Genomic DNA, 15844 nt, shown 5'->3' with positions numbered 1-15844 from the left:
TGTGTGGTAGGGGTGCATCAGTTTCTAAGAGGAGGTGCTTAAGCACAATTCCAGGGTAAGGCAGTATTGGTCTTGTGCTACTAGAATGACTGTTGGTTGTCTTTCAGTTTCTTTACTTGACATTTAATGGCTGCCATTAACTGTTCTCTTTTCATTAGAGACTGTAGCACAATTTTCAATTTGCAATCTCAGATCATTCTTCATTGCTCTGTATAGTACTATCAGACAGTACCATTGATACACTTGGCTCGTAGTTTATTTAAAATCTGACATTTATAACATAATTGTCTGATTGTATATCAATAAACAAAATTGTTTCAGTTCTAATTAATGTATAATCAATTTCTGTATCTCTAGTTTATACTGATGTATTTTATATTTCGTATTGGGTTAATATCTTTTATTGTTCTTATGGTTGTTTTGATATTATAGGATGGTTATCTACGCTTTATCTATACTAAGGTACATGATGAAAATAACATTAGGAAACTCTTACTGTCTGATTCTTGACAAATATCAAAGGTTATTAGATATTGCAAATTTTACATTTGAGCAGTTTCAAAATCAGTTTAAATTTTTGTATTTTAATGTTAGTGTGATGTATTTTTGTTTTGCTGTAAACCTTTGTGGGTACCTAATCTTTTGGTAATGACAGAATGAATATTAAAAGAGGCAGTGACTGTCTCTGGTAAAATATGCAAAGTGTTATGTTAAAAAATGGTTATTATTAGATAAGAAGGGCAGTATTACAAAACTGTGTATACTTTGTTGATAAATTCACAGACCATAAGGCATTTTCCATTATAAATGCACAATTAAATGTGAAAAATCTGTAAACCTGCAAGAGTAAGTTAACAAGCAGCCACACAATTAATGTTATATTCTTTTTGGCAGTAAAAACGAAATCATGACACTTTGAATAGCCAAAAATGCATTCAAAAAATCTTCAGCAATTTAATGCTTTAAAGTACCATTCCAGCACTTATGCTGACTTTTTTATAGCAGTTGGAAGGAGTAGGAAATTGAAAGTTATAAATAGAGAAGCAAGCTTGTATGTGCATCAGTTAGTAAAAGCATGCTGTATAAAATAGTCAAGTGTGAATCCTATTGAATTTATTAGTTCAAAATGATCCTCTAACAGTACTATATAATCAACTAGGTGTACAGCATCTGCCTCATGTCCTTGCATTGAACATGAAATGAATGAAGTGGGTACTGCATGCATTTGCCATCTATATATTTTAAAGGATAAGTTCTGTATTTTTCAAGTCAGTTATTTCTTCACAATTATGGTATAATTATATATTTGCTGCATAAAACTTTGTTCTAAAATGAAACTTTTTTTTAATAAATATTAAAACTACAGGTAAAATTCCATTACAATGAACTTCCAGGGACCTAAAAAATATTTAGTTATAATGAGATTCTGTATTTGTAGCTATAATGATTTCTTTAACTTGCGTCCAGGTGTCTGCAGTCATTTCAGTAGCTTCTTTCACGTTAATTTTAATCTTCTCCTGTCTACAGGTTATGCTGACGAAAATTTTTCTCAGCATTTCCTTGAGATAATACACTTTCAGTGTGCGAATGATGACCAAATCCAATGGGTGAGAGGAATTCAATGTGAACATTATCTAAATGCAGAAGCATGTTGTGGGCAGCACAGTTATCAATCAGAAGCCGAATCATCCTTTTCTTCTTTTTCATATCGTGAGGTTTCTGAACTCTTGGGATCAAAAATGAGAACGTCATTCTGAAGTTTGTCCCGAAGCGCGATTGCCGTGTCTGTGTAAGATTGTTTGTCCGTTGCTGGGGCAGGGCAACAGCAGGCTCACAGCGGTGCAGTGAGGCGCCACAGAAGCAAATCCTAAGTGAGGCGCCACAGAAGCGAATCCTAAACGATCGGGATTCCGCTAATAAGTCCCTGTCTTATACCTCATAACATGAGGCTTGGTCTCAGTGCTTTAGCAAAACCAGCTTTATTCAGCTTGAAACAGGAACAGCTTGGTTATTTATTGTAGCGGGATCTGCCACTCTCCTATAAACAGACACAGCAGTCGGGCAGGGTCGTGGCCAGGTTAATGGCAAAGTAATCCTGTTCCCTGCATTACCCATTGAGTTTGCTTTGGCGGAGAGACACAGCAGAGCTGTGAGCCTGCTGTTGCCCCAGCAACATATAAACAGTCTTCCACAGACACAGTGATCGCACTTCGGGATGCTCTTCGGCGTGTTGTCCAGTTGTGAGAGGTCCCAAGAGTTTAGAAACCTCACATTTTCTTGAGTGAGTGCTGCATTAATAGAAATGTTTCTTGAACAAGCATCACTGAACCACATAAAAACGTCTCCAAATGCAGCAGTTCGCATACATTTGCAACCTGAGATTTTTCTTCCTTTTTTTTTTTTTTTTTTTTGTTGTTGTTCAGTCTTTCAAGAAAGTTGACAGTATCAATGGTGAAATTCCGAATTCACTGGCAGCGTCTTTTTTTTTTTTTTCTTTTTGCTGCAATCGAGAGTTGCAAAAATGTAAAGTTTTTTTTTTTCTTTAATATGAACTGTTACCGTATTTTCGTGTCTGCCGTTTCTATAGGAGGGTGACAATAAGTTAAATTCCAATGGATGTTTTTCAAATGTTGATGAGCAATAAGCTAAAGGTATCAATGAAAACCAGCGAAAACAAAAACGACAAAAAAACAGTACGAGCAAAGTTTGAAGAAAGAATCCCCCCCCCCCCCCCCCCCCCCCCCCCCCCCAGATGTTTCTGTTTGGGGATCGTTGTGCACAGTTGAGCTGCAACCACAGAAAAAACTGCTCTGTGGATGATTCATTCAGGCATTTCAAGGTCTTTTGGGCACTTCGTTATAGGGCTGCAACTAATGATTATTTCGGTAGTCGACTAATCGCTAATCGTTCAATTTTTTTATCGATTAGTCATGATTATTTCATGCCTGACTATTTTAATGCCTGCAACCTGTGGTTGCCCATCCTGTTCTGGGCTCCAGTGCATGTCTTTCCTCATCTGCTCACGTCTATCCACCTGTGAATGTCACACTGATGTCTCCGCATTAACACGATTAAAGTTAATAATAATCAAATTAAAATAACAACCAGTGAAACATATGAATTTGAAAATAATCAGTGTTTTATATTAGTGTGACCATTACAATAAAAAAGAAATACATTAAACAATACAACCTAAAGTGCACATAGTCTTTAAACAAAAAAAAAGTGCATTTCACTTAACCAAAAATGGCCACTGGTGTGTCTTAAAGTCCAAAGGTTTAAATAAAGCTTCAATTCAAATTAAATAAAACAATAATGTACAGTTTATAAAAGATTCAGTTCATATATTCCTGATTTCAGTGCAGGAACATGAGCATTTCGACATGCTCTAGTGTGAGGCTGGCTCTCTTCTTTGAGACAATGTTCTCAGCTGCTGAGAAGAGACGCTCAGAGGGAGTAGAGGTAGCAGGAATGCACAAGAATGATTTTGTAGACAGAGAAAGATGTTTTAATCATCACACTCTGAAGGAAAAGTGTTGTAATTTATCACATCATGTACTATATTATGCCAAAATAAAAAAAATAACGGACTAAAATATGTAACAAGCTAATTACTGATATACTCCAAAACACAAGTTACTTAACGTTAGTTGGAGATGGTTTACTATTCATATGAACTCAAATATTTTATGAAAAAAAGAAGAAAAAAAAACTAGGACGGCTCAGCTACTTCTATTCACTCGTTTACTATAGCTCCAAACACGCTAGCAAACATAACTGAAATTATATTCACTTAACCCTTAAACCGCCAGAACCGGCTAAAGTTGTTTCTCAGTGCAATTTGCCAGCACGCTGGAACAGAGTATATTCGCCAATGTATATTAATTGAACCCCGCAACCGGCTATATTTGCTTCACAGACCAATTTGCCAGCACGCCGGAGGTGATTAGTCAAAGCCATATATTTGTTGAGCAGCCAGCTCACGACCACTGCCGGCCCCAGCAGAACTGCAGCTCCACTGTCTCTGGGATTCAGCCACTGCACTAGACGAGACTGCAAGCATCAGCGCTTACCTCTGTGTGTTTGCGTGCAACCAGTTCAAGCGCAGTTGGCTTGGTGATTTACTGAATTTCACCAATGACTTCAGTTGCACCTTGAACATATAATAATAGATTGTTGCAGTAGTTTTTTTTATAGTTTTTACAGTTCATTTGCAGTATGTAAAATGATAAGTGTTGCAGTAATTGTGATGCTCTTTGCATGGGAAAAAATGTGTTCCGTTAAAATTTCACATTTTCTTTGTGAATTGTGACGTTTACTTAAAAAGTGCAGCTAAAAAGTATTTGGCATCCAGGGGTGCAGTAACCCCCAAGTATGTGTCAGTTTAAGGGTTAACTATCATTGTCGAAACCTTGTTATGCACATTATAGTACAAACATCAATGTTAACACGTGACACTTACTTTACTTGCTAAAAGTTACCTCTCAAGAGACGGCAGCATCACATCTCCAGGATGCTTGCGTTTCAGATGCTCATGCATCGTGGTGGTGCTGCTGTGAAAAGAAAGCTCCACTTTGCATAATCTGCATTCAACTTTTTTTTCTTCTTCGGTGAAGTGCTCCCACACTTTAGAAAGTTTCTGTCTCAATTTTTTTCCATCTCCTTCCCCCTCCTCTATTCGACTTACCATTGCAACCACGTTTATTTTCCTCTACATTCTTCTTCTCCTCAGACATCATTCTTTGTTGGTAGGACTGTGTGCAGTCCTGACAAACGATAACAAACAATACTGCCCCCTGACGTTCATGTAGTGCATTGCAGTTACAAAAACCAATGTGATTCTTTGTAACTGGAGCCGCTATTGAAGGTTCTGTTTATGACGAGTCGACGATTTTTTGTAGTCGACGTCGTTGATTACGTCGACTAATCGTTGCAGCCCTACTTTGTTGTGATGAAAGTATCTGCTGAATGTACTTCGTAGTAACGAGATTTCTATAGACTTGTGTCATATATGGAAACTGTCGGGACCATAAAAATACTTCATTGTAATGAAAATTTCATTGTAAAGATATTCGTTGTTAAAAAAATTCATTAAAACGATTGTGAGATTCAGTCATTTTAAAAGACTGGCTGTGTGCAGTATTCCCTCCTCCATCGCGGGGGTTGCGTTCCAGAACCCCCCCACGAAAGGTGAAAATCCGCGAAGTAGAAACCATATGTTCATATGGTTATTTTTATATATTTTAAGCCCTTATAAACTCTCCCACACTATTATAAACATTTCACGCACAATTATACAGCATAAACCCTTTGTATTCTCTTAGATATTAGGTAAGATTCGTTGAAATTATGTATGTAAACACAGTTTACATACAGTAAAACCTAAATATTATTTTAAAGATATCAAGCGTCTCCGATATCACATATGTTACAGCCATTACGACAGACAGGCCACCAGTAATAAATAACGTACAATGCAAGATAAAGTATACAGTAAAATGTGTGTACAGTGACACTAAACTATGTACATGTATTAAGTACTGTACGTAGATAATTACTTATGGTTACTCACCAACAATGACACGACGACTTGTCCGATAATGATGAGTTTAATTTTACTGCACAACAAAGGATAGCGTTACAGCTCTTCTAACGGAGCCTCTTCAGGCGACTGTTTAGCACCGCCGTTGTTCTTCTTCCAGCACTCTTCAATCCAAATCCCTAAAGCAGATTCCATCCAGACTACTGCCTTATCACGTCCACTTGCAACTCGTTTTGCGCCCTGGTTAAAGGACACTGCAGCCGTAGATCTTATATGATTTTCCTCCTTTTTAAATAAAAAGAATCGTGGACTCATTGATGCTGTAATGGTGTCCTGCAGCGGTGTAGCTGTTCCCTTCCTTCAACATATCCAAAACTTTTACCTTTTTTGCAATTATTTGCATCTTCTGTTGGCGCTTGGACACGGCCCCTGAAGCAGTAGCAGGAGCACGTTAATGCTGAATGAGTGAGATGAGACTTCCTGGTTAATGCAGCACTCCGTCGCTGAGCCAATCAGCAGCACACAGGAACTTAACTGCGTGCTCTGATTGGGTAGCTTCTCAGCCATCCGCCAATAGCATCTCTTGTATGAAATCAACAGGGCAAACCAACTGAGGAAGCAAGTACCAGAAGTAAAAAGACCCACTGTCCGCAGAAACCCGCGAAGCAGCGAAAAATCCGCGTTATATATTTAGATATGCTTACATATATAATCCACGGTAGAGTGAAGCCGCGAAAGTCGAAGTGCGATATAGCGAGGGATTACTGTACTTCACATTGCTATCTATCTTGCCCATCTTCCTCTGTGTGGATTCACCATGGAAAACCATCAGCCAGTGCCCATTATTCAGTGGTCTACAAAAAAATATTTTTTGTTTGCTTCTGGGAACTTCAGAGCACCTCTTTATTAAGTTTTTTACACTGATTTCATATATGAAATCGGAATTAAGCTAGCACGTCAAGTTTTTAAAATACACATCATTGACGTTTTGACACTTTTGAATATCGATATAATATATCAACACGATATCTGGAGTTTGAACTATGTCCCACCAAAATTGTTTTGATGTGTTTATTCTGAAAACAAACCAGAAGACGATACCAGAGACACGTTAAAGCATATTTATGTCAATTTACCTCGATATAAAAGTGAGGTCAGCGTGCCCAAAAATGTTGGAGGTACTCGCTTTTGCGCTTGTACTGCACATCCGTCTCTCTTTGCAAGAACCAACAGTAGTCACCCATCATGCTCGGAGTGAATTTTACCTGATATCAGTTTTCCATCACCTTTATATCCTGATGAAATCTTTCCCCATGCTCATCTCCGACATCGCTTAGGTTTGGTGGAAAGTCGAGATGAGAATGTAAAAAATGCATCTTCAGTGACATTCTGGCTCCTGTAAGCTAATATACCTTCAGCATATTCTCCACAAGCTCAGTATAATTCTCTGCTCTGTGACTGTCAAGAAAATTCTGGGCAACCTGCACGAATGAGGGTACTGATTCAGTTAGCTTCAGTTTCCTTTTGAACTCATTGTCAAGCATCAGTTAATGTATTTCAGGGCCAACAAAAACACCTTCCTTAATTTTGGCTTCACTTTTCTCAAGACCAAACTTATTTCTTAAATGCTGAAATGCATCACCTTTACTGTCCAGTCACCCTAGTTGTCCAAGACCTGGAATGTCATAACTATAAAATGGGACGTGCTGGACAAAAACGGTTATTGAATGCTGATGTGGAGATGTGAATGGCTTTGTCTGTTCTGTAGAAAACTAGACAATAATAACTGAAAAGGCACACTTATTATCGGTTTATTCTTTCACTATACAAATACTGGATCCTATCCTTGAAAGCATTAGGCAGAAACAATCCCTGGATGAGGCACCAGGCCATCGTAGGGTATGCACACACACACACACACAGGTTGCTTTAGTAATGGCAGTCTGCCTAATCTGCATGTGCTTGGACTGTTAATAATAATACATTTTATTTATACAAGGCGCCTTTCAGAGAACTCAAGGACACCGAACAAACAATAAATAAATAAAAGACACAATTATAAACAACTTAAAACATCAAAAAATCTAAAAATTAAAACCAAACAAAACCACTATAATCAGAAGGAAAAAGAAAAAGCCATTTTAAACAGATGTGTTTTAAGTTTACATTTGAAGGATGAATATGATTTGATATTTCGGAGATCCACAGGTAATGAATTCCAGAGCTTGGGAGCAGAACGGCTGAAAGCTCTGCTCCCCATGGTGGTTAGACGGGCGGGAGGGACGGTCAGATGGGTGGAGGAAGAGGATCTAAGGTTACGGGATGGAATGGCAACATGAAGAAGGTCAGACAGATATGGAGGGGCAAGATTATGGATGGCCTTAAATGTTAATAGCAGAATCTTAAAATCAGTTCAAAACTTGATCGGGAGCCAATGAAGCTGCTGCAAGACCGGAGTAATATGGTGAATAGATGGGGTTTGAGTGATGATACGTGCTGCAGAATTCTGGACTAACTGAAGCTTATGAAGAGATTTATTAGGGAGACCAAAGAGGAGTGAATTACAGTAGTCCAGCAGAGAAGTGACAAGACTATGAACAAGAATGGCAGTGATATAAGGAGTGAGGGAGGGGCGAATGCGATTAATATTACGTAGGTGGAAGTAAGCAGACCGGGTGATGTTATTAATGTGAGATTGGAAGGATAGAGTACTGTCAAGGATGACACCCAGACTCTTGACCTGAGATGATGGGGAAACAACAAGAGAGAGATTATTGGTTTTGGATAATGAGGATTTTGAACCAATGAGGAGAACCTCAGTTTTGTCACTGTTTAATTTAAGAAAATTCAAAGAAAACCAGGATTTAATTTCAGAAATGCAGTCAATAAGCGAGCGTGGTGGAAAAGAGGAGGTGGGTTTACCAGCAAGGTAGAGCTGGGTGTCATCAGCATAACAGTGAAAATTAATATTATATTTGCGAAAAATATTGCCAAGGGGAAGAAGGTAAATAATAAAAAGAGGCCCCAGGACAGAGCCCTGGGGCACACCAGAAGTAACAGCGGTGGGTTGGGATGTGAAGGTTTTAAGCTGTATGAACTGAGTGCGGCCTGAGAGATAGGATCTAAACCAATCAAGTGGAGTGTGAGTAATGCCAATCAGAGATAATCTATTAAGGAGAGTGGTATGACAAATAGTATCAAAGGCCGCACTCAGATCGAGGAGGATGAGAATAGTGATTAGACCAGAGTCAGCAGCCATAAGGAGGTCATTGGTAATTTTAACAAGTGCCATTTCTGTACTATGAAGAGGGCGAAAACCAGACTGGAACTTTTCATATAGATTATTGTGAGATAAGTGGGTGTGAAGTTGGATGGCTACTATTTTTTTCAAGAATTTTGGAGATAAAGGGCAAGTTAGAAATGGGGTGAAAATTATTGAAATTAGTAGGATCAGCACCAGGTTTTTTTAGTATTGGGGTTATAGCAGCAGTTTTAAAAGAAGAGGGAATAATACCAGTAGTAAGAGAAGAGTGAATGATGGCAGAAATGAGAGGAACTACAGAATGGAGGCAGGCTTTAACCAGAACTGTAGACAGGGGGTCCAGCTGACAAGTAGATGACTTGGATTTGCAGATGAGATCTAAGATTTCAGAGGAAGTGGGAAGCTGGAAAGAAGAGAAAGTGAATAGACGAGTGTAGTTCAGAAGGAATACAGCGAGGATCTGGACCAAGGTGCTGATGTATCCTTTGGATTTTCTCATTGAAAAAAGACATAAGAGAATTACAGAAAGCAGTTGAGTAAAGGTGAGATGGTAAAGAGTCTGGAGGTTGTGTAACATTATTAAGTAAAGAAAACAAAGACTTGGTGTTACCTGTATTACAAGTAATTAACTGAGTGTAATAATTAGATTTGGTTTGAGCTATACAATCCTTGTAATAGAGTAGATGATTTTTATACATCTCTTTGTGGACAAAGAGTCCGGATTTTTTAAACAACCTTTCAAGTTGCCTGCCCTTAGCTTTCAGAAGCCGAAGTTCAGGCATAAACCAGGGGGCAGAAAAAGAAACCGATCTGGTTTTTAGCGGAGCAAGAGAATTAAGAATACCATCAAGACAAGTATTATAATATGAGACCAGTTCTATGGGAGTGGATAAATTATAAAAGTCCATTTGGGAATCAATTCTAGAAGACAGCAAATTCAAGTTAATATTCTTAATGTTACGAAAGGCTATGAGACGTGGATGCTTAGGAACAGAAAAGGTAAGTTTGGCATTGAATGAAAGGAGAAAATGATCGGTTATAGTGAGTTCATCTGCTGTAAGATCAAAAGGAACAACACCAGAGCAGCAGATCAGGTCCAAGATATGTCCTTTACAATGGGTAGGAACATCAGTGTACTGCTGGTATCCAAAACTCTCCAGGCAAGATAAAAAGTCTCTAGTGAGAGGGATATTGATGTTGTCCAGATGTATATTAAAATTCCCCAGCAGAATTATATTTGGAGTAATTATAGATAAATGGGTAAGGAAGGTAGCAAGATCGTTCAAAAAATAGTTGTTTGACTTAGGAGGACGGTAGACAGTTGCAATGATGGTAGGAACTGGCCCAGACAGTTGACACACAGTTGAGTCAAAAGAGCCAACAGCAGGAGCAGACAACGGCAGGACTTTCCACTTCTCGCGATAAATTATCGTGACACCTCCTCCACGGCCAGAGGCACGGGGTTGACAAGTATAAACAAACCCCGGGGGTGCATTCATTAAGTTGTGAAAAGTCTTGAGGTTGCTGCCAAGTCTCAGTTAAACAGAGAAAGTCAAACTTACGGTCAATGAGGAGATCCTGAATGAGATGTCCCTTGCTCGTGAGTGAGCGGATGTTCAGTAGACCAAAGCTGACAATGTTGCTGTCGCATTTGACTGTGGTGTTAGTCGACCGAGCTAAGCTAAAGGAAACTGGAGCATCTAGGAAGAACATTTGGGGAGAAACGGACCCTGTGTCAATGCAGGGCAAATACTATGAAGAGGAGTAATTTATTCAAATATCTTTCTCCACTATAGGCACAATGATAATGATAAGCATAATCCATTCATCTTCCTAATCCGCTTATCCAGGGCAGACTTGTGTGGCAGCTGAAGCCTATTCCTGCGATCACTGAACATAACCCTGGGACACCAGTCCAGCACAGGGAACGCGCGTGCACATACAAACTTTGGCCATTTTAGCAGTGCCCGTTCACTATTATATTATTTAAGCAGTATGTGTCTTTTGTTACAAACTATGACAGAACATAACCACAGCAGAGGAAGAATTGCAGAAGCAAAAGCAGGATTATAAGTTGAATATAGGTTGGTGTTGAGAGCTTTTGGGTTGCCTTCACTCTACCCATGTCAAAGGCTGTGAGCACACAATGATCAGGAAATATATTCTTACCTGAAGAAAATTAATTCAAAAACTCTGATAAAATTATTATTTCTAGTTTCCTTTCGTTGTCAAAAGGATTACTCATAAACTAGGAAGGCATGTTTTCTTAAATCAAAACTTTTTTGTTTCAGATAGCTGTATTCAAATTCACCTATGGACTTATTGTACTTTTATGCCCAATTATAAGCTTCAAGAACAGAAAATATATTTTAAAAATTTATAAAAAATGCTTCACTTTATAATCCAATTTTATGTGGCAAATTAATATATACCATGCTAATGAAGAGATATTTGTACTTTAAACTTTATTTTATGATTTTTTAATTGTAATATAATACCAAGCCCTTTTTATTAAACATTTCTATTCAGAACTGTTAAAATATATTTGATTTCTTTCAGTCATTCATTTTCAGTCATTTGCACTTTAATATCGCTAAATAACATACATTGCATATGCAGTATGTAATGTTAGTGATGATTGAGTACAGAAGAAACATTAACTGCTTTACAGAGAAACCTGTGTGTGTATATATATTATATAATATATATATATATATATATATATATATATATATATATATATCATGTTATATATTATATATATATATCATGTTATATATTATATATATATATATCATGTTATATATTATATATATACTAGTCATTTAGCCCGTTACAATAACGGGCGCTAGAACAGTAGTGCATAAACATTAGTAGGAACAGTCTATATTAAATGGCAAGGGACTTTGACCTCATTCTTTTTGTTGGTCGTATTTTTCTTTCTTTCAGCCTTTCTTTTGTTGATGTTTACTTGCTGAGCTGACCGTTTTTCGTGGGCTGTCGCCATGTATTGTGTGTCTTTAATCTTCTGTGACAGTAATACTGTCTTGTACGGCTCTATTCAATAAGGGCGCGTAGATAATTTAGTTCAAATGGCTCTGGAATATGTGAAGAGCAACAGGTGCAGATCTTTATTTATGCGCGCCTTTATTCGCTGCACCCAATTGAGGTCGTCCTTTTGAGGATCGCCTTTTTGTGCGCGCCCTTATTGAAGGATGCCTGTGCACGCCCTTATTGAAGGATACCGTCTTGTACGTCCACTGGCTTGTACGTCCGTAATATACCTTTAATATTCTCTGGCGGTAATACAGGCGTGCGCGTCGGTAATATGCCTTTAATCTCCTCTGACAGTAACACTGGCTTGTATGTGGCTGTAATATGCGTCACTGTATTGTGTACCTTTAATTTCCTCTTGCAGTAATGGTTTGTATTTCCGTAAAACGCCTCTAACTTTCTGTGACAGTAATTTCGCGCATAGCACCGTGCCCCGCGCATGCGCACTTCACCAGAAGACACCCACACACGGACACCTGGACGCACATAGGGATTTTTTATATATATATATATATATATATATATATATATATATATTAGTAGCATATGTAAGCTACTCAGTGTCTTCTCACTTTCAGATACTGTACATGTTAATATGTAAATACAGACACAATGTATTAGTAATCTTATCTATGTCATTATTGTATGTCATTGTACTCCTATTTTTATGTACTTCATCACCTGTTTAAGTTAAGAACACCATACATGTTTTAATGTACAAAGTAGTTAAAAATAATGCAATTCAAAATGTACATGCCAATATTTTTTTTATATATTTATTGCACCTACCTTTGCACATTCATATATATCTGTCATTAGTTTGCTCTAATAAAGTGTTTCATTTTACTCTCCCATTTAGGTGATTAATGGACTAATGCAGCGACCAGATTGGCAGGAGGCAATCCGAATACCATTGGGAGTACTGCCCTGTGGGTCTGGCAATGCACTTGCTGGTGCATTAAATCATCATGCAGGGTACCTAATCAACTACCACATTGATTTTTTTTTTTTTTAATTATGTAGTTGACTGAATTGTGCCAAATGGGTTTGCCAGTCATGTCCCTTTACGAAATGCAGTGTAGTTCCACAATCCTTATGCTTATATAGCCGTTAGTATGTTTATCTCCTTTCAGGATGCTTTTTGCATTTATTTAATATAGGTATGAGCACACACACGCAGAGCGTCAGTCAACACAATATGCCAATAACAATTTGTTTTAGGCTTTTTGTTTTGGGGTGGGGGTTCTTAACTGTGGCCACAGGAACTAGCATGCATTTGGTGAGTCTTTCAGTGGCAGTCCTTGGATGGCATCTAGTCAATTTAGTGCCACCTTAGATAGCTGCAGGTCCTCCAACTTACGGGGAAAATAGTGGTGCTGAGGTGTCCCCCCGCTGTACTTGGGTCGTCATGTGGTCGGTGCAGCAACGTGCTATCAGTGCTCCCAACATTAAATACCACACTAAAGAACTCAACTGGGATTGGAGTCCAGGTACCTTTTTGTTATGCACAGTACATCTTTAGTAAACTTGTAAGATACCATAACACCTTTTTAACCAGATGGCATTTGCAGAAGTGTACCTATACCCCTGACAGCCCCTAAATATATAAGTAGTATTCTGTGCCTACAGTTAAAAGGAAGTCCCTAGTTAATATCTTAACACTGTAGCTTCAATATGACCAAGTTTGAAATAATATTACTGTGATCAAGCTTTATAAAAGATTCTCTTTCTTTTTCTCCCTCATATTTGTTTAGATTTGAAATGTGTTTACGTGAGGCTCTCCTAATGAACTGCTGCTTTTTGCTGTGCCGTGGGTCTCCAAGCCCTATGGACATTGTATCTGTGACCATGACATCTCCAGAGGCAGAGCAGCTAAAAACAAAGAATCATCAAGAGAAGAGGTCGAAGCCTGCTGCAGGGAGTCAGCAAAGGCTTTTTTCTTTCTTGTCAGTTGCTTGGGGATTTGTGTCTGATGTAGATATTGAGAGTGAAAGATACAGGGGTCTTGGTTCTGCTCGTTTTACCCTTGGAACTCTGGTGAGGCTGGCCTCCCTAAGATCTTATAAAGGTCGTTTATCTTATTTGCCCCAGGCTGTAGCCTCCCTCTCAATAACTCGACCTTTACAGCCACAGCTGCCTCCTCGTCGACCTCTTTCCCGCAGCATTACTGAGGGCTTAGGTGGATTTAGTCGGACACTGCTACACCGCACAGTGTCTGATATGGGCCTAAGTGAGGAACGCAGTCTAATGAAGAGGAACACTCTTTCTATCCTTCCAGTCACACCTGATGACACAGAGGGGGTTGCACCAGAGACAGGTGTGGGAGTTTTTCAGAAGACACCATCAACTTTGAAATCTGTTATGTCTCAAGAAACTATAGAAACGGCATCATCTGCACACAGAATCAGTGAAAAGGGGGAATCCAGCACTTTACCGAAGAGTATATCAAATCATTCCGAAAAGCTTTTGAACTTGGATGGAGGCCCAAAGCTAAATGCTCCAGATTCAATGGACAGCCTCATCAGTACTCCTGGACTATCTTCCCCTTCTCAAGATTCTGGTTGTTGTACTCCAAACCTCCTTTCTCCATCCTGTTCCACAGCTCCACCTGTTCCAGGTCCATCGCCATCTTCTTCCAAGAATCATCTAAGCACAGCATTCACTTTTGACCTTTCTGGGTCAAGAGGCTTTGAGCCTTTGGAGAACATAAATGGTGCAGAAAACATGGAAAGCATCCAAAAGCAATGTAGGGAGAACCAGACTTGTACAAACAATTTTACAATTTTTGGACCTTCAGATTACCTACTGCCTCCACTTGACCAGCCACTACCCAAAAACTGGGTAACACATGAAGGTGAATTTGTACTAGTCCTGGCAATGTATCAGTCTCATCTTGGTGCTGACCTGTTTGCTGCTCCACAAGCCCATTTTAATGATGGCACTATTCACCTCAGCTTTGTTCGGGCAGGCATCTCTAGAGGAGCAATGCTAAGGCTTTTTTTGGCCATGGAGAGAGGCACTCATCTGGAGATGGATAGTCCTTATGTTACTCATATTCAGACTCGAGCATTCCGTCTAGAGCCACTGTCACAGAAAGGCACATTGACTGTTGATGGAGAACTTGTGCCCTATGGACCACTCCAGGCTCAGGTTTGTTCTTTTAAATAGTTGATGTTGTTTCTGCCTTTATCAATATTCTTATGTTTATACTTTATCAATACATCTTTGTTAATATGTAGCCAGTTTTTAATCAATGTAGAGTTTTTTGGGGTGTTAATTATCCAGTGTTGTTGTAAGATCCCAGGAATCTAGTATCAAATATCAGTCTGATCATAGTCAGTGTGAAGCTAGCAAGACCATGTTCAGGTTAGGGTTGTATGGAAACCCCAATTTTTAAAACGGTACTGTTTTGGAGTGTAAAAGTGCTCAAGAAAGGCACTGTAAAGTTATTTTTATATTGGTGAACAAGTTAATACTGGAAATGCCTTAATTATTAGCATTGATTTACAAATGAAACCCGTGACATCCACTTATCACTTATCTCTGAAGCACATAAATCAAATCAAGCAATACAGCCAAAGCTAGCAGCCTTCACTTCAAAAAAGAGCAAGCAAAAATACCTTTAACAGAGGCCAAGGGATCATTACCTCTGGACACTTCCCCTGAAAGGGCTGAACTAATCAAACAAAGCAATAGAGGCTGGTGACCTCAGTTTCAAAGTACTTTACCAAGGTCCAGAGAGATGCCTATTTTCATCAGCTGTCTAATTGTTACCTCTGATATGGCTGCACAAATCAAACAGAGCGATAGAGACTGGTAGCTTTAGTTTCAAAAGCTTATCAGGGTTTAGAAGTTGGCTACTTTGTTACCACCGAGAGGGCTGCTCATTTCTAACCGAATAAGCACGGATTGCACCTGAACTGAAATAAAAGACATACTCCAGCAAGGTCTGATGCTACATTTGAAAGAGCTAAACAAATTATGAA

General features: G+C 38.8%; 1 protein-coding gene across 2 annotated transcripts in view; it reads left to right on the top strand.

Annotated features, from left to right (window-relative positions):
- Positions 1-15844, top strand: part of sphk2 (sphingosine kinase 2) — a 69126-nt gene that overhangs the window by 34269 nt on the left and 19013 nt on the right. For both annotated transcript variants that reach the window (XM_028822130.2, XM_051920160.1), the window contains exons 5-6: positions 12718-12833; positions 13613-15008. In XM_028822130.2, coding sequence (XP_028677963.2) covers positions 12718-12833; positions 13613-15008 — 1512 coding nt within the window. The remainder of the gene's footprint in view (positions 1-12717; positions 12834-13612; positions 15009-15844) is intronic.

Source organism: Erpetoichthys calabaricus, chromosome 16 (assembly GCF_900747795.2).
Source record: "Erpetoichthys calabaricus chromosome 16, fErpCal1.3, whole genome shotgun sequence".
NCBI classification, from domain to species: Eukaryota; Metazoa; Chordata; class Cladistia; order Polypteriformes; family Polypteridae; genus Erpetoichthys; species Erpetoichthys calabaricus.
The sequence above is the reverse complement of the archived record's forward strand: the minus strand, read 5'-3'. Positions and strand labels throughout refer to the sequence as shown.